This window comes from Tenrec ecaudatus, chromosome 6, assembly GCF_050624435.1.
Source record: "Tenrec ecaudatus isolate mTenEca1 chromosome 6, mTenEca1.hap1, whole genome shotgun sequence".
NCBI lineage: Eukaryota > Metazoa > Chordata > Mammalia > Afrosoricida > Tenrecidae > Tenrec > Tenrec ecaudatus.
In genome coordinates, this window is record NC_134535.1 from 99,476,992 (window position 1) to 99,504,343 (window position 27,352).

The 27,352-nt window shown below is 40.1% G+C and overlaps 1 protein-coding gene across 6 annotated transcripts in view; it reads right to left on the bottom strand.

The window, feature by feature from the left end:
* Window positions 1–2,124: 2,124 nt before the first annotated feature.
* Window positions 2,125–27,352, bottom strand: part of RESF1 (retroelement silencing factor 1) — a 29,734-nt gene continuing 4,506 nt past the window's right edge. For 3 of the 6 annotated variants that reach the window (XM_075551902.1, XM_075551901.1, XM_075551900.1), the window contains exons 2-5: window positions 18,819–18,892; window positions 9,003–14,431; window positions 7,924–8,004; window positions 2,125–2,718 (exon numbers count right to left, since the gene is read on the bottom strand). In XM_075551902.1, the coding sequence (XP_075408017.1) occupies window positions 2,558–2,718; window positions 7,924–8,004; window positions 9,003–14,376 (5,616 nt within the window). In that variant the 5' untranslated portion in view covers window positions 14,377–14,431; window positions 18,819–18,892 and the 3' untranslated portion in view covers window positions 2,125–2,557. The remainder of the gene's footprint in view (window positions 2,719–7,923; window positions 8,005–9,002; window positions 14,432–18,818; window positions 18,893–27,352) is intronic. The other 3 variants (XM_075551906.1, XM_075551904.1, XM_075551905.1) reach the window with 1 other exon arrangement.

Below are 27,352 nucleotides of genomic sequence, written 5' to 3' on the forward strand. Positions count from 1 at the left end.
CCTCAAGACATAATGAACATCTACCTATAAAAAGGAGGGGCACAAGGGTTGTGGGCATGTGCAGACTGAAACCCTTATTCACTGGTGGTCAGCACTGTGGAAGTTTAGGCAAATGTTGAAATAAGACCCAGCCACCCAATGCTCAGCATACAAGGATAAGTTCAAAACTGCTTACAAACCATAGAAATATTCAAAAAACGGCAAAACATGGTTCTCAACATTTTGTCCATCTAGGTCTATAAACTTCTGAAGTTTTTCTTTTTGGAATAAATCATTTTATTGGGGGCTCTTACCACAATCCATACATATATCCATTGTGTCAAGCACATTTTTACATATGCTGCCATCATGATTTTCGAAACATTCTTTCTACTTGAGCCCTTGGTATCAGCTCATCCAACCTCCTACCCCTACGAACCCTTGATAACTTAGAAATTATATTTTTCATGTCTTACACCAACCACTCTCTCCTTTCACCCACTTTTCTATGTTCATCCCCCTGGGAGGGTGTTATGTCGATCATTGTAGTCAGTTTCCCCTTTGTCCCTGCACCTTTTCCTTTGTCTTCCTGGTATTACTACTCTCATTATTGGTCCTGAGGGGTTTATCTGTCCTGGATCCCCTGTGTTGCAAATCTTAACTGTTCCAGTGTACATCCTCTGGTCTAGCCGGATTTGTAAGGTAGAACTGGGGTCATAAGTGTGTGTGGGTGGGGGGGGGGGGGAAGAATCATTAGAGAAAAGTTGTATGTTTCATCAGAGCGATTTGGCACCCTGACTGGTTCCTCTCTTCCTTGTGTTCCTTCTGTAAGGGGATGTCTAATTTTCTACAGATGGTATTGGGGTCTCATTTGCCCTCTTCCACATTCACATTGATATTTTTTGTTCTAGGTCTGATGCCTGAAACCGGATGCCATCGGACACTTCATGATCACACAGGTTAGTGTGCTTCTTCCATGTGGGCTTTGTTGCTGAGCTAGATGGCATTCCTTGGTATAACTTCCTGGCTGTTTTTCTTACAAATGCAGTCTTCAGTTTTCTTACTTCATGATAAGTCCCCATGACACTCTCAGATCAAGAAAAATCAAGGTTACTCCTCTGAATCACCAGAAAGCATTATTTTGATTAGACCTATTTTTTCAAGGGATTTATAATAGATATATTAAAATTTAACATGTCACCAATTTCCCTTTTGACCCATTTTTAACTTGTTCTAAATTTCATTTTGCGCTTTCTTTTGGACTGAGGAATTTGTTTCATTATTTTGGGGGGAAGGTTTTGGTACAATTTTCTCTAATATGAAACTCAGAAAAAATAAATCTACAGACAGTAACTAAATTAATATAATAGCCCCTTAGTGTTTAGCAGGAGAGGTTGGGGCAAAATGGGGAGCTAATAAATGACAAGTATCAAGAAATGTTCTAAAATTGTGACCATACAACTTTAACATATTTAAGCCATTGAAGTACATGGTACATAAGTTACATGCCAATTAAACCATCTAAAAATGGATGTGGAAACAGAATGTGGCATTACATAAAATGATGGAAGCATGCCACTGCTGAGATAAATGTTGAAAACACTGCTCTGAGCAAAATCAGTCCATTCCATGGGGCAAACATTGAATAATCTCACAAACATACACACACACACACACACACACACACACACACACAGGAAATTATTATTAATGGCTGCCACAGTGCTAAGAGATGGAAAGTCTTTATTTAAAGGCATTCATTCTTATGTTAGTAGTGACTGGAAAATTTGTTAAGGGATACCATTAATCTGAAAAATATAACCAATGTCACTGATTTACAAAAGTAAAGGTTGTGCTGGGTGAATGTTTTGGGGTATATTTTTTGCATGTTATGAAAACAATTGAGAATTAGCCAAACCTATAGCCATTAAAGAGCCCCTCCTTAGTGGTATAGTAGTTGACTGATAGTCAGAAAGCACAATTCAGAAATGTATACATTACTCACTCTTCTGAAGTTAGTAAAACTGTATTTCAGCATTATAAAATGTTTCTAAAGTGGAAAATAAAATCCAACAGAGCAAACCAATAGACTTCTCAGTTTTCTTTAAAAAATAAATGTTTATTTTTTAAAAAGAAAAGTTTAAACATTTTTCAAAGTTTGTGTTCATTTTAACAAGTAAAAAAAGACTTTTAAAAAAAGTTTACAATTAAGTACAAAATACTTGAGAATATACTTTGACATTTGTTGTGTATTGTTTAAAAATAAAGTTTTGCTAATGTAGCTTAAACAAAATATATTCACAGCGCCAGTTAAAATAAACATGTCCTAACTGGGAACTGTCCTTTCACAGATTTCAAAATAAGATTCATGGAAGAATTCCTTGTAAAATGATGGTAAACTTCGTTCAATAGTGTAGATGGTCGAATACCTTGTTTGCCCGCAACACCAAAAACTATTTGTGTAGGCTGTCTCAAAACAAGAGGTTGCCGTTTTGGTTAAAATTTCAGTGAAGCATATACATCTCTGGTAGAGAAATACTCAGCAAAATCAAAGCAATTACAGAATCACCCCACATTATTACGTTGACAGGCCATTTCCAGCATTTTTCTTTTCCATATGCATTCTTTTGAAGGTTTGAAACATTCCTGTTGAATCTTTTACTGTGTTTTGTACTGTCTCAGGTCCATCTGCACTGATGCTTCTTTTCGGGAGTTTTGATTTGGGCAAAATATTGTTATCTAAGAATACAAACAAAAATTTTGTTAACCATGTTTAGCAGGGAAAACACCATTCATCACCTATGGCCTGAGTTTTGAATGGAATCCTAGATTAAAGAGCAAAAAGTTTTGTCAAAACCTATCCACACCCTATCTCTACTATCTATTTTGCATATGAACTGCACCTGGCAGAGGTGAGTGGGCAGAGTGCTGTTGCCTGTGGTGGTTCAGATCAGCAGAGCCAGTTATCAGTGGTTGGGTAGTTACATAATGATGCTTGTTGTATAATGATGTGGTCACTTCTCCAGTTTGTGATCCGATTCAAGTCACCGTTTTTCCAAGATTCTATCCAAACATGACCCAGTTTTTGGAACCTAACAATGTTGACATGTGCAGGGTGGGTGTACAATTCTTTATATTACCTCTCCTTTCTAAGAGCTTCCCCCCAACTCTCTCCATTACTCCTGCCCAGGGTTATTCTAGGCTCAATAAAGTATCTGTTATTCACACACTTTATTGTCACCTAGATCTTCTTAACTGTCCTTGAGAGAGCACCAAGGAGCTGAAATCAGGGCTTCAAACCAAGTTTGAACTGGTTCAGTCATGGCACGTGAAGTGAAACTGGGCAGAAACAAATTTTCGAAATGTTGGTGATCCAGATGTTTAGTCGAACGGAAAACATTTTTAAGGGAAGTCTTGGAATGGGAAACTCCAGGAGTCAGCTGTGTGACATCAGATCACTGCTATGCCAGAACTGTGCACAGTAACACATTCAGTGACACCGCCAGTCATCATCTTTCAGGTAGACACCATTGTTTTCGTTTTGGCTGGTCAGTGCAACGCACAAATATGCCCTGTGTTTTCTAAGAGGAAGGTTCCAGTAAGGCTCATCCCATTCCGATGAGCTTTCCTTTATACCCTCATTTTAAAAATCTACTGTGGTGTTACAAATCTATTGTGGTGTTTCAAAAGTTCTGGCACAAAACAGCTTTAAAGTGAGTGGGAAGGACAGTTTTAATAGCTGGTCTTGTCTAACATGCTAAGACATATCTGAACATTGCTGCCATTACTTTAGCCTCTTTCAGCATGGTTCTCCTCCCTATCCTTGTGATGGATTCAGCTCTTCCTGCCTCTGTGCGTTTCTAGACCTGACTTTCATCAGCTTCTTTCCTCTATTAATAATCTCCATACTCCTAACTACTGGGTATTGTCTGACCCACAGAAGCATAAAAGTTGGATGTGCGCAGCAACACTGCATTGTTAAATGGAAGTGGTATATACAAGATCGGGCCAAAGCAGAACCTGAAGGAACAAGTAAGCTGCATGAAGAAGTGGCCCAAATGCACACGGTCTCCACACCTGTTACATTACCTTCTTTCTCCCAGTCTGCACCTATGGCCTCCTGGGGAGTTCCTTACCATACTTTAACTGAAGACCAAAATAGTCATGCTTGGTTTACAGATGGCTTCACACAATATGCAGGTGCCACTTGTAAGTGGACAGCAGCAGCACTAGAGCCCCTTTCTGGGATCTCCCTAAAGGACAGTGGTGAAGGGAAATCTTCCCAATGGACAGAACTTCGAGCAGTGCACCTGGCCGTTCAGTTTGCATATAAAGAAAACTGGCCAGATGTGAGACTGCATACTGCTTCATGGGCTGTGGCTAATGGCTTGGCTGGATGGTCAGGGAATTGGAAGGACCATGATTGGAAAATTGGTGACAAGGAAGTCTGGGGAAGAGGTATGTGGATAGACCTCTCTGAATGGGCCAAGAAAGTAAAGGTGATTCTATCTCACCTGAATGTTCACGAAAGGATTACCTCTGAAGAGAACTTTAATAATCAAGTGGATAAGATGACACGCATTGTGGAGACTGGTCCTCCTCTTTCTTCTGCCACTCCTGATATCACCCAAAGGGCACATGAACAAAGTGGACATGGTGGCAGGGATGGAGGTTATGCATGGGCACAGCAACATGGACTTCCACTCACCAAGGCTGACTTGGCCACTGCCATTGCTGAGTGCCCCATTTGCCAGCAACAGAAACCAACATTAAGTCCAAGATATGGGACCATTCCTTGGGGAGATGAGCCAGCAACTTGGTGGCAGGTTGATTACATAGGACCACTTCCATCATGGAGGGGACAGCGTTTTGTTCTTACTGGAATAGACACCTACTCTGGATATGGATTTGCCTTCACTGCACGCAATGCTTCTGCCAAAACGACTATTTGCAGACTTACAGAATGCCTCATCCACCAGCATAGCATCCCACATAGCAATGCTTCAGATGAAGGAACTCACTTCAAAGCAAACGCAGTGCGGCAATGGGCCCATGCCCATGGAATCCACTGGTCGTATCATGCTCCTCATCATCCTGAAGCTCCTGGCTTGATAGAATGATTGAATCGACTTCTAAAGACACAATTACGGTGCCAACTAGGTGGCAACAACTTGTGGGGCTGGGGCAATGTTCTCAAGGAAGCTGTATATGCTCTAAACCAGCGGCCAATATATGGTGCTGTGTCTTCAAGTCAGAATTCATGGGTCCAAGACCCAAGAGGTAGAAGCTGGAGGGGCACCACTCACTATTACTCCTAGTGATCCCCTTGCAGCATTTTTGCTTCCTGTCCCAGCAACCCTGTGTTCCTCAAGCCTGGAGGTCCTGGTCTCGAAGGAAGGAACTCTCCCACCTGGAAACATGGCACAGATTCCACTGAACTGGCAGCTGAGAATGCCCCCTGACCACTTTGGGCTTCTCATGCCTTTGGATCAACAGGTCAGGAAGGGTGTCACTGTAGTAAGTGGTGTGACTGATCCTGATCACCAAAGAGAAATATTGGACTGGTGTTACATAATGGAGGGAAAGAAGAATATGTCTGGAATCTAGGAGATCCCATAGGCTGACTCTGAGTGCTACCATGCCCTGTGATTAAAGTAAATAGTAAATTACAGCAACCCAATCCTGACAGGACGTATAATGACCCAGAACTCTCAGGAATTAAGGTCCGGGTCACCCCACCAGGGAAAAAAACCACAGACTGCTGAGGTGCTTGCTGAGGGCAAAGTCAATACATAATGGGTAGTAGTAGAAGGTAGTTCCACCTATCAATTACAACCACATGATCAATTGCAAAAGCGAGGTTTGTAATTTTCAATGTATTTTCTTTTTATGTGCTTATTGCATATCTTTCCTTTGTTCAGGTATGATATATCAGATATAATTGGACTCAACGTGCTTTCATTTATATGTATGATAGATGATTGGTGATAAGTGTGATTTCCTCAATGTCCAGAAATTATATAAGTATATATGGTTAAAGAATTGTATACAGGTGCCAGGTTGGCAAGGGGTGGATTGAGACAGTTTACTGTGCCAGCCTGGCCAATAAACACAAGTGGGATTAATTGCAGGGTAGAGAGATCAATGGCTCAGTGAGCCTTGCCTTTCTTGTTTCTTGCTCTGTGAACATCGGAATAGTGTACAGCTGCCTTGCTTGTTCTGTGCAATTTTCAGGCAACACTACCTGCGGGACGCCTAGCCTGTGGACTGTGTTGCTGTAAGTTGAGGTCCCTTTAAGACCACACAATTGTAATTTACATCTGTTGAGCTGGAGACTGACTGTTGGTGACCTGCCTTACTGTTTGCTGCCTGTGCTGGGATAGCCTCAATCTCTCTACAGAGAACTACCTAGTAGCCCTCAAGACTTGAAGGACTGCCAGTGCCTCACAACTCTCTCATGGGTATGAGTTGCACTGAGCCATTTGTGCTGCTTTATAATTTAACTGTTCATTTCTTGTATTATATATCTATCTGTATATAATTTAACAATTCATTTCTTATATCTCTTTATAAATATATATATATAATTATCAGCAATGTGGTTTTATCTCTCTAGAGAACCCTGTGTGTAACACACCGACTTTTAGATGCAGAAAATGAGCTTCTCTGCTAAACTCTATTAGATCTGTCAAACTTGCACTACTTTTTAAACTGATTATGTCTCAAAGTACACCCTCTATTTCAACTTTCCTATCACATTTATATGCAAACAGATTAGGTACAATCCTTTGGAACGATGTGCGTTGTCCCCCGCCTGGTCTCATTTTTTAATAGATCATTGTTAATCTTAATCATATGTTTATGTTTCAACTTTCACTCTATTCCCAGACACATTTTAGGCCTAATCCCATTGGTCAGAAATATCTCTTAAACCCATGTGGCACCACCTCCAATTTCTCATTTTCTATCAGTTTGGACTGCTTTATATCACTTAACTTTATGTATATACATCTGTAACTGCTTCTTTGTTGTGCTTTTCTGATCCTGCTTTAGATGTGTTGTTTCCTGTCTTCTTTTGAGTCATAACTGAATAGCTATCTGACCTTTACTGTGCAGTCTTTCCTGTTCGTAGCTTATATCCCTGGAACCCCTTCTCTCTGAAGTACTGACTACTCTATTTCCATGGCCATTTTTGGTCCCAGTCTCTTATATCCAGTTCTTATCTCATCTTTGCTACCTGTAGAAATGATTGATTTAATTCTTTCAGCTGCTTTCCCGTACTGATTAAGGGCACCTTTTTCTTTGTATTTCCTGGTTTCCTCCTATATGTTTGCTTATGTAAAGTTGTCTCTCTTCCACAATATACTTGCTTACTGCTTTTTGTAAAGTTCTGCTTGTCTCCATTTTCAATTGACTCTGAACCCATGTCTTTATGTATTATATTAATCCAAACTCCCAAAGTGTTGTTTGTACTTCTCATTCAAAATAACAGTACATAAGTTCCATTAATTATCTGGACATTGATATCTCATATTTATGGTTGACATGGTCCCCAAAACCCTCTTTCAAAAAATAAGCTGCCAAGAGTCTTAGTTCTCTTTTCCTAATCCTTAAAATACCTTCTTAATGGACAAGGTATGCCGCTGTTTTGGCAAATAAAATTTTATTGCCATGAGGCCATGTTCATTTAGTTACCTTTTTCTATAGGTAACAGAAGGAATGTAACAGAGGTCTGACATAGTTACTGTATTTTCCTTCAAAAAAGTCTGGCAACACTAATCCTTAACACTTTACTCAATGTTTTGGAGATTTTCATTTTTATTAAAAACAGATCAGAGTTCCGTCAGGCCACCACTCATACACACAAATAAAAGGCACGGGTAAAACCACAGTTATGCTCCATTTTACAAAGCAGAGTGGGAGTACAAGTGAAAATGATTTTACCTCTTTGGTTGGCATCCAGCATCCTTTTCTCACTGTTGACACATTTTAGCCAGGCTTCTTTTGTACTTTTCATTCCTGAAACTATTTAAACATTTCTTTTCAGACCTCAAGACAGTACTCTTTTTTACAATGTCTATTAAAACTTGTTTCAATGAAGGAAAATCATGCAAGTCTAATATAGATTTCAAAGTAGAAAAAACAGCATTAAAAAAAAACAAACTTTGTACTTGTGAATCCCTAACACCCTGAGAAAATACATTGCTAGTTTAAGCTTATGCACCCCAACAGATATTCTCAAAAGCACTACAAATTTTATTTTCCAATCTTAATTTCTAAGCATAATACTTTCTGTACCTTTAATATTTGTGTTATAAATAACTAGCTACCTATTTTCTCCCTTCTCTCCAAACATTTTAAGAATTTCATTGCTATCACCAAATACATTTGTTATTCTGGCTTTTGGACAGAGCAATACTGCTCCCACAGCCTTCCATTTCACAAGGAGGCAAGCTATTAACATCCATTTAAACTGAGATGGCTACTAAGATGGTTTATAGTAAGGTAAGCCATTTCCATTGAACAAAAAATTATTTAACATGCATCAAATCTCATATTTAGAGCAAAATTATAAATTCATGAGGCTTTCAAAGGGCAAAGTGCAAAGGAGAACCACCAAGAACCAGCAAGCAGACTCTTTAGAGCAGCGGTTCTCAACCTGTGGGTTGCAACCCCTGGGGGTCAAACGACCCTTTCACAGGGGTGACCCTATTCATAACAGTAGCAAAATTACAGCGATGAAGGAGCAATGAAAATAATTTTATGGTTGGGGGGGTCACAACATGAACTGGATGGAAGGGTCGCGGCATTAGGAAGGTTGAGAACATCTGCTTTAGACTAACTTTGACACATCTAACGTATGAGATGTTCTACGTAACATACATTTCTTGTATAAAATGAGCTGTATTTGACAAACTGTATAATACACATGTTGTCAAAACTAATTAATGGCAACTTAAACAAATTTTGCCCAATGGAGCACACAGTAATGGCAAAACACCATCAAGAAAACCATACCGGACCTTGTATGGGAGCTTGCTCTTTCTTAGGACTTGGCTTCAGCGTCTTCCTCTCTTCATCAATCTTATTCCCCAAAATTGTGTCCGGCCATAACTTAAACTCTAGCATTGGTGGTTTTGTAATGGAAGGTTTCACAGGTAGAACATTTTTTGTGTCATTTTCCTGCCTCCTCTCTGTATTTGGCTTCTTGGGGGAATTGTCCAATTTTGAGAGAGAAATGCTTTCATGTTCAGTGCATTTAAATGCAACCCTGTTCAGGTACCGTTTCCCTTGATCCTTTGCCATGTGACTTTCACTGTTTAGACTGGCTAAGTGTTTGTCTGTCTTGGACTTAACTGTGCATGTTTTATCATGTTGCAGTCTACCATCTTTTCCTTCAATGACTTTGGAACTCTTGGGCATCTTAGACTCCTCAGGATGGTGCATTTTGAGGGGTTTACCATGGCTTGTTGGAAGGTTTAGTGACTCTGAAGTCTGTACAAGGCTGCTTCCTCTCTCGTTTGACTTTCCCAAACTCTCTCCTCGCGTGTGATGTTTATTAGGTCTCACATCTTCATGTTTACTAGGTCTTGAGTCTTCAGGCACAGTTTTCACTTTCTCAATTATACTGTCCTTTGTGGCTTTGTGGCTCACGGCTTCTTTATGCTTTTGCCTTTCTAAATACTCCTTGGGTGTGAGAACTCTCTTTTTAATTTTACATGAAGCATCCTGTGACTCTGAGGGTTTAATGTCTGAATTTGAAGACTTCGTTAAACTTCTGTGGATGTTGGCTTCCCCGTTTGTGGGTTTTACTTCTATGGATACAGTCTTTTCTTTAATACTGGCTCTGTCCTTTGAGTGTGACAAAGGTTTTGGGTTGAAGGAAGTTCTAGTGTCTTTGTTCTGCTCTCCTTGATCATGTTTCTTCTTTTGTCTCTCCTTATCAACAGGAGTTCCATATTCTGGCTTCCTTTTGTCCATAAGTTTATATTTGGAGCTACCTGCTTTGAACTTCAATTTTTTCTTCTCTGGTGATTTTGACTGCATCAAAGAGCCGTTCTTATGATCTGTCAAATTACCCGTCTTTGCTTTCGGTGGGCATGGGTTTTGTGCCTGGTGTTTCTGTATGCTCTCTGAAGGATCTTGTTCACCAATTTTGGGCATTTTACTATTGGAGTGAAAAGTTATCTCATGGAACTGAAGTTCTCTTTTTCTTTTGTGACTGTGCAAGGGATCTAGCTTTTTATCACACTTGGCTCTGTCTGTCTTTACTGAGTTATGGTTTGCTTTAGATTTATCCTTTATGTTATTGTCTTGTTTTATTTCTGAGACAAGATTTTTACCATCTGACAGAGTTTGAGACATTTTGTGGTCTTCAGTGGGTGAACCATTACATTCAGCAGTGATGTCTCCATCTGAAGTCCTATTCCCTTTTTGACCACCTGGCGGCGTCACAGAAACTTTCTGGTCCTTACTGGGAGGATTATTACCTTCAACAGTGAGGTTTCTGTCAGAGTCTTTATTTCCTTGTTCACACTTACTGATCTCCAAAGGGGAACACTGACTGTTTTTTTCTTCCTTTGAAGCCGAGTTATTGGATTTACATTGGCATTGGGGTACTCCTTCATAAATCAGAGAGAGCCAACCCAGTGCACAGCAATGGATATCATCTTTGTGATCATTTGGTACTACAGAATGACTTCCTTCATGTGTTTCTTCTTTTGGAGCACACTTGCTCCCTACTTTTGTGGAAGGGTTTTCATTCTGGAGTTTGGTCAATTTGGCCAGGTTGTCTCCATCACTGGGCTGATCCTCCTGCTCAGAAAATAGTTCTTTCATTTGCTCTGAGCTTATTATAGTAATTTTTATTTGGTCTGTTGAATTTGGGGAGTCACAACCAGCTTTATCACAACTTTGATCATTTGTCAATATGTCATCTTCTACTTGCTGGCCCATTGGACTGTCCCGGGAGTTTACAGGTTCAATGCCATATGGAAACTCTTTTAAAAGTTCTGACAGCTGATCATGCAGGTATAAGATAGATGTCTTGTCATTGGGTACTGCACTGTTTGCAGGATCTTGGGCAGTATAACTGTAGGGTGTATCAGTTTCTGGAACAGCCTGTCTAGTATCAGCTGAACATGTATTGGTAATGGTGTTTTTATTAGCAATATACTCCAATTTGTTTGCCTCTAAGATTTCTCCATTTACTTCAACACTCTTCAAAGATGATGGTTCTGAAAATGGCAGATGAGTATCCGTTGTTATCTTAGGCTTGGAAGAACCATCTGTGAACTGTACAATATTCTCTTTTTGAAAACCAAAGTTTTTATTTTCTATGGCATTATCTAATTTTTCTTTTTGTTGTACACAACTCATTACTTGCTCATCAGGCAGACAAGGTTTCTGTGGCTGAACCTTATTCAAAGAGGGAGAGTTAAATATCTCTGCTATCTGGGAGTTAAAGGACCTATCACCTTCAACAAGAGAACAAATATTGGCAATCTGTAACATGTCACTACTCATTTGCTGATTACCACTCACTCTGGAGAAAATTGAAGTATCTTCACTTGAAGAAGAGTAGACATTTGAGGTTGATTTGATGTGTTTTTCTTGATTAGTATTCAGTACACCCGAATTACAAATAGTTGGCTTGTCTTGCTCTTCTTTCTGAATTAGTAGAGAAATCTTAGTTGATGGTGCAGTATTTGGTTGATTAGCATCAGCTTTCAAAGTTGTAATTACATTTATATTTTCTGCTGACTGATCTTGTAAGCTACAAACACTACCTTCTTTAATAACGGGATACAGAGTTTCTGGTAATGCTTCAGGTGTAACTGCTTTGACAGACATGGTTTTGACATCTGAAAGGATCAGAGGTGACACTACAGCTACCTGAAGTTCTGATCCTTTTGTTACATTTGTACCGGAAGGTTCATAAGTCTGCACCACCACAGGCAAAGTTTCCTGCTGTTCTGAGTTAATTAACATTGTACTGTTCTGAGCATTTTCCACAACCACGCATGGATTCTCAACATACAGATCTGCAGGTTTACAAGTGTCCCCTGTTGTTCTGTTTGTTCTCAGTTCATTGCAGTGTTTTTCTTTTGCAGACTCTGACGGTGTCTTTTTCCACAGAGAAAGACATGTTGCTATCAATTCCATGGAACAGTCACTTTTAGAACCTCCATTTGTTGAGGATTCCTGATCAACACAAAATGACTTGTCAGAGTCTTTGGTACGTACATGGTAAGTATTTTGAGTTTCCGTGGTTTTCAGATTTGGTGGTTCACTGATGACTTGAGTATTCGGATTCACTTCTAAATGATTTGGTTTAGGATCTTGTGTAGTTTCACTAGCTTTTTTTCTGGCTGCATCTTTAGCTTTATCCCTAAACAAAAGAAACTGGAGGACAGCCTTTTTGTCTGTCGGTATTGGAACACGTTCCTTTAAAAGTACTAGCTGAGGAACAGGAACTGCTTCAGCATTTGCGGACACATTCTGGTCACCTTTGACATTTTCTGATGGAAACTGACTGTCATTGAATGTCTGGGTAAACTCAACAGTTGATGTTTTTAAAGCTTGCGAATCACCAAACTGACCTGTCACTGGTAATTTTTCCAAACAGTCGGAGTTGAGTAAAATAGACTTGTCTTGGTTTAATTTTTTGCCATCAATTTCCTGAATCTCGGTATTCAATGTACTGTGCGTTCTATTTATTTCTCCCGTACATTTCATTACTCTTGTTAGCTGGCCCTCAGAAAACTTTGCAATTACATGGGTTACCTGTGGCCTGGATTGGATTTTGGAAGTTTGTTTCATAGGCAATTCAGAATTCTCAGCTAATTCACCATGAGAAGCATTACATGCTTTACTACAACCTGCTGCCATCAAAAGTTCTTTATTTATTTTAATTTTTCTCGCAAGTTCCAAGAAGTTCCTTTTTATTTCCATTAATGTCTTAATGTCGCTTGCTATCACCTCTTTAGTGACATTTGTGTCCAGTACTTGAGTTGAGGCTGAATTGCCAGAAACCACGCTTTTATCTTGATTGTGTTGAGAAGCAGTCTGAACACCATTCACAAGAGATCGCATTGGTTTATTTACAGACTGATTTACTTGCAAATTACAAAATTTTCCAATCGTGTTGACTTCTTTATTAGGGTTTTGCCACTGTTGGAAGTCACCGCGATAGTCTTTTTCATTTAAGTGTGTATCATGATTCTGAGGAATTTCCTTTGGAGAGTGTTTACTAAGAAGTTGAGTATTTTGTAAAGGCAGGCTTGTGTATTTACAGTCATAATTGGGAGGAGGGCCTCTATTATCAATTTGAGAAACGACATATTGTAATTGGACAGGTACATTTTGTGATTGTACAGGTATGTTCTCCTGTGGTGACACAGCTGCATGCTGCTGTGCCTGCATAGGTCCATATTTATAGCCATAACTAGGAGGAGGTCTACTGTCAACTTGCGGAACTGCATACTGCTGTGACGGTAAGACTACATTCTGCGGTGACTGTCCAGGTACATATTTATAGTTATAACCTGGAGGCGGAAGTCTGTCACCAATTTGAGAAATTGCATATTGCTGTGACTGTGCAGGTGGATTTTGCTGTGACTGAAGAAAATGAGTACTATTTGAAACTGGAGTATTTTTAACATGTAACAGTTCAGACAGCATAGGGTTTTGTTTCTGAAGTATGTGACCTCTTGATCTTTGCTGTGAATTACAATATTGCTTTTGGGGTGATCTGTAGTCTGGAAATGTCATGCCATTAGAAGTAAGTTGTTGTGCCCAGTCAATGCATCGCTCTGTTAAAGATGGATTGGGTCCTTGATTTCCTTGGCAAGTTACAGGACCTCTTCCAGAATTAGAAGGGATCATTTGTAACTGCATAGAGTATGTATCTGATGACACAAATTGATTCTGGACTATATGAATAGTGGATGGATTAGCTCCAAAACTAATTTGATTAGAATCAACAGTTGTTCTTGTATGAGAGAGCTTGGAATTCTTCATGGGTGAGTGCAACCATGTATTTTGTACAGTTCCTGTAGACAATTGCAAACTGTGATTTAATTGCTTATGTCCTTTAACATTTGAGGATGGTTTTGTTTCTACTGAAGTCTGTGAGGCCATACTTGTTCCATCATGCATATCAGAAATGGAGATTTGTTGAGAAGTTGCATAATTTTTGAGGCTGATCAGTGGCTGTGCAAGTGTATTTGGTTGACTGGGGTACATGCAGGATTCTTGCTTACTTCCAGAGTAGTTCAGAGAACCGTGAGACGCTGAGGCCAGCGGGTTTATTAAAGCCTGCTGCAAAAAAGATGACTGGCTTTTAGAGGGCAATTGTGGCATCATATCACTTGTTGGTTTTGTATTCCAGTTCATTGTTGATTCGATGTACTCATATATTTAAAAACCAGTTGTTTTTAACATCAGTAACCTGTAAGAATAAAAAACCTTTTATTAAAAAGCTATTACAGCTCGACATCCCTTCCAGAGGGGTAGTGGGGAGGAGATGAGTCACTCAGGGTTCAGTGTAGCAACAATGAAACTCAAAACCTTCCTCTAGTTCCTGAACGCTTCCTCCCCTCCCAATCATCATGGCCCCAATTCTACCTTGCGGACCTGGTTATACCAGAGGATGTACAGCGGTGCAGTCGGGATCTGGAAACACAGGGAATCTAGGGCGGATGAACCCCTCAACACCAGCAGTGGGAGTGGTGACACCAGGAGGGAAGGGGGTGTAGAAAGGGAGAACTGATCTTGGACATCTATGTGTAACCTCCTCTCTGGGAGATGGGCAATGGGAAGGTGGGTGAGGGGAGATACTGGGCAGTGTAAGATACGATAAAGTAATTATTTATAAACTATTAAGGGAGCAGGGGGAAGGGGGGAGCGGGGAGAGAAAAAAAAAAGGAAACCTAGCTCATTCCAGGAACCCAAGTGGAAGGCGAATTTTGAGAATGACGAGTGCAACGAATGTATGAGGGTGCGCTGCTCAATTGATGTATGTGTGGATTATAAGAGTATAAAAAAAAGCTGTTCTACCTAAATAGAGTACCAATGGAAATATTCTAGAAGGAAAGCCTAACTGGTGCAAGGTACCCCAAAGATTGCTGACAGATTCCCGATCTACAACCAGAGGGAGACCTAACAGCCCTTCTCAGCACAGGACGGGAGGAAAAATGGATGGTTAACAAATGACTTTGGGGCAGGGAATGTGTGGATGTGCTTTATACAATTGATGTATGTATATGTATGGATTGTGGTAAGAGTTGTATGAGCCCCTAATAAAATGTTTAAAAAAAAACAAAAAAACAAACAACTTAATAAGCACTAATAATATCAATAATAAAAGCAGAACATACACTCTAAGTGCACCTGGAATACTTCAGGCAAAATTTACAAAGTTTACTACTGTGGAATACTCTACCAATTAAAGAAAATATGATAACTAGAAAATGCAAATTGGAAAGAAAGCAATACACTTTGAAATGACTTAGGATAATTAAGACTTTTTTTTAACAAGGCTGGAAATTATCCTCCCCGTTCATTCTCAAGAACTGAAAATAAAAATAATAAATGAGGGAAATGAATACAAATGTATAAACAGTTTCAGCAAATCACAAGCTAGTTCTTTAAAAGAATAAAATTAATATGCCTCTGATTAGCCTGATTATAGGATGAACAAGAAAAAGTTAATACACTAAGCAAGGTATCACTATAGATCCTGTAGGTATTAAAATGGTAGGCATGTTTTAAAAGTATTTCTACTAAAGAAATTTCCTTAATTTTGAAAAAAGCTATCAGTAAAAATTTTGAATGACAAGATACTACTACTCTACGAACACCTTGACTCACCTGTGTACTTGAGATGGGTGAAGGTAGATATCACATGAATATTGGCAAGGAACAAGGAATAGAAGCTAGAAATACAAGCAATTTTCCTCCCAACAGTCTTCCCTTTGAGCTGGCACTATGAATTTGAGCTTCTAATAATGAGTCCTAGTGTCATGGTGGTTATACAATGAACTACTAAATGCAAGGCCAGCCGTTAGGAAACACTGTGGAAGAAGATGAAGTTTTCTATTCCCAGAAATGATTACACACTCAGAAAAACGCAGAGGCAGTTCTACCCTGTCCTATAGTGTGACTATAGTTGGAATCGATTCTATGGCAGAGTGTTTAACTTTTGGTTGTAGTCTACTTATTTTAGGAAAATTAATTTCAGTTAAAGCCTCCTCGCCTCCTACTGGCTAAGTAACAAAAATTTTTAAAGGGCTTCAGTAAGTGGAAAGACAGCTCATTTGTGTTGATTGGAAGAGGTCAATAACATCAAAAGCAATCTGAAAATTCATTATTATTACTATTCCCATCAAAATTCAAAAAGCCTTCTTTGCAGAGGCACAAAAGCCAATCTTCAAGTCAAAGCAAAGGTCCAATTTTGGAAGACCAAACTAACTCAGAATAGGCTACAATGGAATAAATCTAGAAGTTAAAGTAAAGAGGGTTCACACTCTGATTTAAGTCATACTATAAAGCCAGTGATTAAAACAGCCTGAAGCTGGTATTACAGTAATAGACACACAGAACAGAAAGAGAATTTAATGTGACTCTTCTAGCTGTAGTCACACGAAACCTTCTCCAATGCTCTGGGTAGAAGGTGGGAAAACACACTAATAGGGTAAAGTTGTGAGTGCTTGTTACTCATTGTAAGGCCATCCTCTTGCATATAAAATGAACCCCCTCAGGAGGGATCCCACTAACAGGAGCTAGGGGTGGAGCACATCCTGTGAAGAGCCCAAATTCCTGCACAGGGAACCTCCTTAATCAAGAAGACAGCTTTGACAGGTGCAGAGCTAGGAGCCACAGCAGTGGACTTCCCAATGTACAGAGCAAATAAAGCTGAGTGCTTCTGTGTAGGAGGCTGGATTATGGAGTGGGGGTGCCTCTGGGCACTTAATTGGGGGAGCTCATTTTGCTGACCCATGGAGCTAGAGCTGAGTTGCTTTTGGGGTAAGGCTTATAGCACAATGGGCATGCCATGTTAATAAGTAATCTCCAAAGAATTCTGTAACATGTGCTGTCTGAACAATTTTTAAGGAGCATTTCCACTCGAGTGGTAACCTGTTAACTTCCCTACGGTAGTGTCCACTGAAATGAATTATAGAGCCTAGCAATAAAAGTAGAGGACCCTGTGCCAGATAGAACAAAACATGAATGTCCAGATATAACCTACACATCTTTGGTGAACTGGTTTTTAGTGAGTGTGCCAAATCTGTTCAGCATAGAAGGGATAGTCTAGTTCAAGAAATGCTACTACCGTGAATATGCAATTTCCACAAGCAAAAAAACGAATGAATAAAGTTCATGTTTCGCACCACACATGATAAAAGAACTACACAAAGTAGACCAAATAACTAAATTTAAAAATCAAACAATAAAAGAAAAATATATAGGGGTTTAACTACAGGATCTAGCAGTAATCAATGGATTATCAGACATGACAACCACAATATGAACACCAAATGACAAAATAAAGAAGACCTCATAAATCCTTAATCAATATGACCACTAAATTATAAATGCAGTAATTACTAGGGCTTTTTTGTTTTGTTTTTTAGCTACTAGGTATTTTAATCTGTGTGTCTTTCACCATTTTTCCTGGCTATATTTTTTCCTTAATAAAGTTTCCAAGTGCATATGGGAGCTGGAGGCACAGGGAATCCAGGGTGGACGATACCTTCAGGACCAGGGGTGTGAGGGGTGAGGCTGGGAGAGTGGAGGGTGAGTGGGTTGGAAAGGGGGAACTGATTAAAAGGATCCACATGTGACCTCCTCCCTGGGAGATGGACGGCAGAGAAGGGGGGGAAGGGAGACTCCAGATAGGGCAAGATATGACAAAATAACAATCTGTGGATTATCAGGGGCCCATGAGGGAGGGGGGAACGGGGAGGGAGAGGGAAAAAAAGAGGACCTGATGCAGAGTGCTTAAGTGGAGAGCAAATGCTTTGAGAGTGATTAGGGTAAAGAATGTACAGATATACTTTATACAATTGATGTATGCATATGTGTGGATTGTGATAAGAGTTGTATGAGCCCCTAATACAATGTAAAAAAAATAAAAGAAAATGAATAGGGCAAAGAATGTACAGGTGTGCTTTATACAATTGATGTGTGTATATGCATGGATTATGATAAGAGTTGTATGAGCCCCTAATAAAATGTTTTTAAAAAATAATAAAGTTTCCAAGTCATCTGTTTACATTTATATCACCATTCTCACCCTTGTTAAGATCATATACTTCACACAAGTTACTGATTAGATCACAAAAGTGGAAGCAATTGTATGAAGGGGCTAAAGATTGGAGAAGGTATTCATCTTATTATTATTTAATAGAATACCCTAAGAACAAAGGTCTATGTATTTCACATAACCTTGCTATGAAGTTTAATAGAACAGATAGATGAAGGAGTTTAACACAAAGTAGCAAGTAGTCTTCCTTTTCTCTGATGTCAAGGAAGCCTGGGAAAGCATTCTGAATTATGTAAATTAAGGAGGGGTACAATGAAAACTTAAAAACATTCTAACGATGACTGACAGTATAAATGTGGGGGCTGCAAAAGGTAAGAAAGAGAGTAAATCTTTAAGAATGTTTCCATCAAGAACACTTAAAACTTGTGAGACTTCAAACTATGGGCGATATTATCATTTACAATTATCAATTTACAAACAACAATTATCACTGTTATTTCTCCTCCCACAAATCCTTTCAATATGTTGCCCTGAAATCTCCACATCTCCTTCACCAATCCCCACTTCTTACCTGGTGGTAGCTGACCTGACAAATTCCCAACAGTGGCTGAATTTCCTTTCCTGCATAAAAGCAGCCAACGTTTTCTGGAGGGGGCAAAAAAAAAAAAATCACACAAGGACAGAGACTTGGTTTTAATTTGTGAGCACAAATATTAAAAAACATCAGAGGGGCAGGGAATGTATGGATGTGCTTTATACAATTGATGTATGTATATGTATGGATTGTGGTAAGAGTTGTTTGAGTCCCTAATAAAATGTAAAAGAAGAAAAGAGAAAAAAATGATTAGGGCAAAGACTGTACAGATGTGCTTTATACAATTGATGTATGTATATGTATGAACTGTGAAAAGAATTGTATAAGCCCCAATAAATTGTTAAAAACAACAACAACAACAACAACAACAAAAAACATCAGATCTGGCAGTAATCCTATTTTGAGTAAATCCCCCTACCCTACACCCCAATCTCCAAGACCTTTTTTCTCCTCTTTGATCCAAGCCACTCAAACTCACAGACATAACCTGTCTATTCAGCTGCTTGTATTTCAGAAGAGGGGAAGAGGTGTAGATCTCTATGATCTTTAACCTTATTTTCCCCCTTTCCAATTCTCCGTTATCAAATTGTCTCAATTATAGTGGTCTATACACATTCACTCTTAATATTATTCAGCATATTTCTAAAAGGTTCCCAGATCACTAACACATGAAGTCATTGTTAGGTATGCTTCCAAACTACCCTCTTGTTAAGTACTAATAAATAATATGAATTCAGAAACAGGAATAGATCTGTTTTTGTAAAGCTCTCTAACTATTAACTGTAAATCACAGACAAATTACTTAGAAATTCTTAACTATAAAAATAGAAACGGGAGAAGCATGTGAAGAATCTGGTAAACAACCTGTAAATTGACTTTGGCACCAGTAGGCTGATAAAAGCAGAACAAGTTCATCTTTATGAAACTAGCCTTAAGACAAATCCAAACAACCTCCATAATCTCTAACCTTGGAGGAAATCTCTAACACAGGATGTGACCTACTGGTCTTTGGTCACCTTGGCCCTTTCCATGAGGTCCAAATAAGATGGTCACGTATAAACCTGGAATTTCTGGTCACTCAACAGAGGGCCATCATGGACTACCTCAAGACTGACATTATAAATGGAGGCCTACTGCCACCAACCTCGGACCTTAGTTCCGAGGGACCTCTGCCTTCTCAGAGACATGGCCAAGGCTTCCTCTCAAGACAACTTGCTAAATGTAAACCCCTTAGACATTAACCATTGACTGAATGCACGCTGTAGTTAATTCATTTTCCAGCATGAAAAAGCATGTCTTCCAGAACTAGTCTGTCAGTCTGTCATTCTATAGTGGCTTCTGTGTTGCTGTGATGCTGGAAAACATGTCACTGATATTTCAAATATCAGCAGATTAACTCAAATGTGAGAAGGTGTCAGTGGAGCTTCCAGGCTAAGAACAGGCTAAGAATCTGTTTTGGAAGGACACCCAGAGTTCTCCTTAGAGGCAAGGTGAGACTTCATGTTAACATACTCTGGCCATGATGTTATCAGGAGATTAGTCCCTGAAGAAGGACATCATGCATAGTGAAGTAGAGGGGCAGGGCAGCAAAAAGGAGGGCGGGAGTGACACAGTGGCTGTAACAATGGGCTCAAGCATGGGAACAATTGTGAGGATGGCAAAGGACAGGTAGCATTTCCTTTTGCTGTGCATAGTCACTATGGGTCCAGAACTGACTCAAAGGTACCTAACAACAATAAACACAATGCCTTGTGTACCATGCCATAACTACCTTACAATATGCTAAGATTGTTAATTTCTATAAGGCAGTTGCCTTGTACTCATAAATAAAACAACACACAAGAGGGACCCTGGTGGCATAGTGGGCGACACCACTTCAAGCTACTAACCACAAGGTCAATGGTTTGAATTTACCAGCTGCTGCAAGAGAGAAAGAGGAAGCAGTCTCCTTCCATAAATATTCCAAGCCTCAGTCAAAAACCCACAGGGGCAGTTTTACTTGGTCCTAGATTGAAGCCACCCAGCACTGTTCGAGATGAGGCTTTCGACTCCATAAACAGTCCTAGAAACTCAAAGGGGCAGTTCTACCTATGGGGTCGCTGTGAGTGGCATGACAAATGGCAGGGAGTTTGGTTTTGGACAGGGTCACTATGAGTTGGCATCAACTTGATGGTTGAGGAAATGCTTCCACACCAGCCACAGACTGACTTTCTACGCTCCTCTTCACATAACCATCTTATAGCGAATCTGCATTTGCTGCTTTAATTTCTCCTTACCTGGTCTCGTTTATGGTTTGTTTTAAATGAGATAGCTGAAGATACACCTAATTCTTGCTTTGTTGATATAAAATTCCACTTTTTATCGCTTCTGTTCTGCCCTCAATTACACATGTAGTGCTGCTTCATCCTCACCCTAAACACTTGAGAGCTAGATCAGACTCAGAGGACACCGCACGGCCAAGTGTGTGTCTAAGACTGCTCAACACACCAACAAACTGCAAGCTTGGGAGTCTTCCTGACACACACTCCCACTTTAACCTGCTGGATACAAATTTGGGGTTCCCTCCATTTCCAGCCCAGCCATAAGCTTGGAGGTCACCAGATCTCTTACTTCTAAACCTCCTGGCTCCCACTACTCACTGAGTTTTGGTACTTTGTTAGACCTGAGAGGAGCTCAGTACAAATTACAGCTGTTACAGGAAAAGGATGAGACACACATAGTGCAAGGTGTGGGGGTGTTCCTCACGTGATCCCCTGACCCCAAAAGGGATGTGTTACCTCCATTTACATTGATGTCATTTCACCAACCAGGAAGCCCATGGAAACTTGGTTGTCTAGCACTTGTTATTGGGGAATTTTTTGCAGGTTATCCCGAGGTGGACATTTTAAGGTGGTATTCTCAAGGATGGTCCCTCTGGTCACATCATCAGCACAATAGGCTCTTGAGCTGAAGAAAGATCTCCACAGTTCTGATAGACAACTACAGTTTCAAATACTTTCTCCAGACTGGAAAAAGTCCCCACAAGAGCCCTCCATAAGGCTGCCTGTCTTTAGAGAATGCAGATTTCTTTAGCCCACCCAACATGCCGACTCCCTTCTGACACCAATCATAGATTGTTCCCCTGGGGAGAGCTTAGGAACACCAATGGGGAAGCTGCTGCCTCATTCTACTACCTGCTTATTCTATTAAGTCTATACCTGCGGGAGGCTTGGCAAGCCTCTTGACCCTGAGGTTGGGGCAAGTCCCTGTGCCTTGCGGTCTGTTGTCTTTTTCTTCTTGAATCACACAGCTGCTCCTAAGGAGCCGTTCAATTGAGGAACTGGATCCCACATGTAAGGCTTTGGGGACCTTCATTTACTGATGATGGAGCATGACTCTAAATGAGAAGAAACATCTGCAAAAATGAATTTAATAATCAGAACTTGGAGTGTACGAAGTATGACTCTAGGAAAATTGAGAAGCAGCCAACAATGAAATGAAACACATCATAAAGATGGATATCCTGGAGGGTGGAGGGAAGGTGGGGTAGAAAGGGGGAACCGATTGGACAACAGAAAAGTGGGTGATGGGAGACGTCGGACAGTGTGATATGACACTTTATGAATTATGAAGGCTCATGAGCTCAATAACACCTCAGATAACAATCATTTTTTTCAAATTCATTTTATTGGGGGCTGATACAATTCTTATCACAATCCATCCATTGTGTCAAGCACATTTGTACATTTGTTGCCATCATTCTCAAAACATTTGTTTTCTACTTGAGTCTTTAATATCAGCTCATTTCCCCCCTGCTCCTCCCTCATGAGCCTTCATAATTCATAGTACTGGCCATTTTGAATCAGAAAATCATATGGTTTATTGTGGTGAGAAGAGAATTATCGAGACAATCAAGAGAAGTAGCGCTGCATTCCTCATCAAAAAAAGGCACTTTAAGATCAGTAAGTATAATGCTGTATATAATAGGGCTATCTATCCACCTTTAGATCAAATCAATACAAATACTCAAATTTATGGACCAACCACTAAAGCTAGTGATGCAGAAACTGAAAGACTCTACCAACATCTTCAGTCTTAAATTGATCAAACATGCAATCAAGATGCACTGAAAATTATTGACAATTGGAATGCAATGGTTGGACACAAAGAGGAAGGAGCAGCAGATTCCATGAAATAATTTTGCAAGACCAACAACTTTTTCACAGTGAACACCTTTTTTCAACACAGAAGGTGACAATATACCATGGGACTTCTCCAGAAATCAAATTGACTATTATGTTTAGGTTGAAGCTGAAGATATTAAAAACAAGTCCACCAGAGCCAAAAATATAACCTTCAGTCTGTTCCATCTCAATTTCAAGAATTTCTTAAAAACAGATTGGTTGCATTGAACACTGACAGAAGATCTGACTGTGATAATGAATGTACAACTCTTCTTGATATAATTGAACTATTAAAATGTTACTTGGATTATGTCCCAATAAAACTATGTATAAGTAAAAAACAAAAATGATGCACTTGACTCAAGCCATGGTGTTTTCAATGGCCTCCTATGCATGTGAAGAAAAGTTGGACATTAAATAAGACTGAAGAATTGATGTGTTTGAATTATGGTATTGGCTGGTAAAGATTACTGAAAGTACCATGGACTGCCAGAGAAACAAACAAATCTGTCTTGGAAGAAATACAGGCAGAATGCTCCATAGATACAAGGTTGGCCAGACTACAGTGTTGTTAAGCCAGGTTCATAGTATTTCCACTCTACAATTAATGTGAAGAGAGGCCATATGTAGAGAATATAATAAATGATTCATTGTTTAAAATTACTCAATTTATATGACGCAAGTATCAGGCCAAAATCAAACTATATACTGCCTACAAGAGATACACTTTAAATCCAGATACAAATAAAATGAAAGTCAGAGGACAGAAAACCATCATGTATGTAAACAGCAGCCACAGGAAAGCTGGAGGGGCTTTACTAATAATCTAAGACAAAGCAGACGGGAAAATGTCAATTGAGTCAATGTGGACTCAGAACAACCTTCTGTGGGTATCAGAGACTGCGTGTTTAAGGGATTAGAAAGACCAGCCTTTCTCCCAACGAGCTACTGGTGGGTTTGAACTGCCAACCATGAGGATCGCAGCCCAACCCATAACCACGACATCACCAGGGCTCCTAATAGATAAAGCAGGACTTTTTATAATGAGAAAGGGATCAATCCATCAGGAAAGTGATCAATAGATGCAACAATGTCAAAATACATGAAGCAAAAACTAACAAAGGAATAATAATTGGAGACTTCAAAATCTTTCTTTCAATAATGGCCAGAAAAGGCATAAATATTCTATCAATGGGGGAGGGAGGGGGGAAAAAAAAGAGGACCTGATGCAAGGGGCTTAAGTGGAGAGCAAATGCCCTGAGAATGATTGGGGCAGGGAATGTATGGATGCGCTTTATACAATTGATGTATGTATATGTATGGATTGTGGTAAGAGTTGTTTGAGTCCCTAATAAAATGTAAAAGAAGAAAAGAGAAAAAAAAAATCTATCAATGTCTTGCCTTCCTTACCACCATCTACCCTGGCAGTTTCTGTGGATTGAACCTACCAATCCAAGGACTCTCATCAAGAATTGGGCAAAGGGTCAGTACGCTTGCGAGGGTAATAGGTGTCAAGTGGGTATGATCCTCTCACAGCTGGAGACTTCCCCTAAGACCTTTGCTAAGAGACAAGCTACAGGGAAATTATCAAACCCAAAATGTTCATCCTAAATATAGATGGCAGTTGGACTGTATTTTAACCCTACCTATCTGGCTCTAAGTTTTGCAGATACACAATAGGTGGGGCTCTAATGTTGGTGCTGATAAGGTGTGCAGCCCTTAATGGTAGGGCACCCCACCCAAGGCTGTCCATGTATCCACTGGACTGGCAACAGGCATGGCTGAGGGACACAGGGTAGATTCCAAAAAAATGTAGCAGTAAAAACTGATAAATGGTTAAGACAAGGCTTTGCTAGTAAACTTGAGTGTCAGATATCAAGCCAACTCCCAAGAGTCGGCCAGACCAAGTTCTGTGCAGTATCACCTGGATATTTATACACTGAACAGTGTAAGAGAACAATGTGTCTCTCCGGCAGTCAAGTCTAAGCTGATTAATGGCGCTGTTTTTTGTACTAATGGTTTCAAGGGATATTACCATATAGTCAGTAAGGTTCCCTGGCTCTTCCCCAGAGAGCTCTTGCAGGCAGGACCCACCCTATTGTTCAGGACTCTCAGCATCCGCTACAGGTCAGATGACGTGGCAAGAAACAACCTGGTGTACAAAACACCACAGCAAGAATTGGTTTATATAAGGAGGCTTCAACAAGTTTGTGGGGGCAGAGGGGGAGTGAAATTAAAAGATATTGGGATTTTCCTATGAACTTTTTGAGGCCCCTTAAACTAAGCCAAACTCAGTGCCACTGAGTCATGGACTCAATAGTGTCCCTATGAAAGCATTAGTGTCAAAGGGCACCCGAAAGATGTTTTACTCGATAAACCAGGAGATGGATGCCTACAAGTCTTCAAAAATTAATTATATGTTGAACAAATGGATTAACCATTAGCCATCAATTCTTCTGCAGGTTTCCTTATTCATCAAACTTTTACATGCATAGGAGGGAATGGAAAATATCTTGACTGGGTCAGTCATACTGTAGCCCTCAAAGTGGCATCCTTGCTGTACAACACTTTAAATGGTTCTTGTGCAGAACCGCCCTCTGCAACACATGCAACAAGGCATTTGCTTTCCTGAAGGCTGCTTCCCTCTGCCTTGATTGTTGAGCCATGCAAAATGATTACACAGCAGTCCTATTTGGATGAGAGTCACAACCAGCCTGCCTATCCAGAATGAGGCCAGCAAAATAAGCCACTGAAATAAGGCTCACCAGTCTGAGCCAAACTACCTTCTCCCTGAAGTGGGAAAACAGTCATTTCCTGATTAATCTGGGTACAGCATCAGGTGTTGCCAATAGAACGCATGCCAGCAGATGAGGCAACAGGAAATTCAAAGCAACATGACTCACTACATCTCATTGTTCTTGAAAGAACAGCTATACTAGTTTGTTTTGCTTCTTTCTAGAGCCAAGGCCAGAGACAAACTTCAGGCTACCCTTTCTGGTTATTATCCCCACTGTAAACATACATTACAGATCAGAGTACACAGGAGGACTTAGGTATCCTTCCCTGTGAGCTTTTAGGTATCCTTCCCTTTGAGCTTTCCATAGTAATTCTGCCTTGGAGTCCTCTGTGGACGTGTACCTCAAGGAAACATGAGGCACTAACACAACTGTATCTGGAAAACCCCGGATTCGTTACAGAATAGCAAGCTAGTGTGCACCAGAGACAAGTAAAAGTCACAAACAGCATCTGATGGGGTCCACACTGCAGGAGTATAGGGTCCACTCTGGTTCTGTTTAAAGGCTGCAAGAACCTAAGCTGAGGTATTTTGCTGGCATGACGTTAGGACAAATTTTATAGGACCAAAGGTGGAAATTAGTGATTCAAGGGACCCATAGGTCGGTGAAGTCACACAGGGAGAACAGTTCTAGCAATCTGTTATATTCAGGGTGGTACCTATGCTCTGGGGATAGTAGCGCATCGGTGATAAAATTCTGATTTCATGAGGCCAACACACGTCCAATTCCCACCCAGTGAACCCAGAGCACAACCACCACCCATCTGGCAGTGGAAGCTTGCAGGCTGCTGTGACACTGGCTAGGTTTCAGTGAAGCTTCAAGACATTGAACATGTCAATGAAAACTCTATTAAAAAAACCAAGCCCACTGCCATCTAAGGCTGTAAATCTTTACCAGAGCAGATAGCTAGCCTTGTCTATCTCCTGCAGAACAGCTGGCCTTGCAGTAACAACCTGAAGTCTAGTCATAGTGCCACCATGGCTCCTCATCAAAACCACACAGAGCACAACAATCTTAAGCATGGGATCCTATGGCTCAAGGACAAACATGATGGGATAGAAAACCCAGTCCTTCGCCCAGGGAGCTGGTGGTAGTTTCAAACTGCCAACCACGTAGACATGCAGGCCAATGCATTACCACAATAACACCAGGGCCCCTACGTTAAAAAAAAGAACAAATTCCTAGAAAAACCTAATGATAGAAATTAACTCAAGAATACAATGTCTTAATAAAGAAAATGAAGCAGAGATAGGATAAATATTTTAAAACTGCCCACAAAGAAAACCCCAGATGGCTTCACAGGCAAACAGCATCAAACATTTACAGAACATTTAGGGTCAGTTATCTGTTAGGGCACACACAAAAACGTGGTTGCCCTCAGGTTTATTTCTACTCATGTGGTCCAGAACAGAGCAGCTCCACAGAAACCCTAAGTAAGTGGAAAGACACCCCACATTCCAGGATAAAGAGGCAATCCTATCTAAACCCTAAAGGCCTGGTTTGCAGAAGTATGAAAAGAGGGCCCAACTGGAGCTCGAGTTTCCCTATTTCA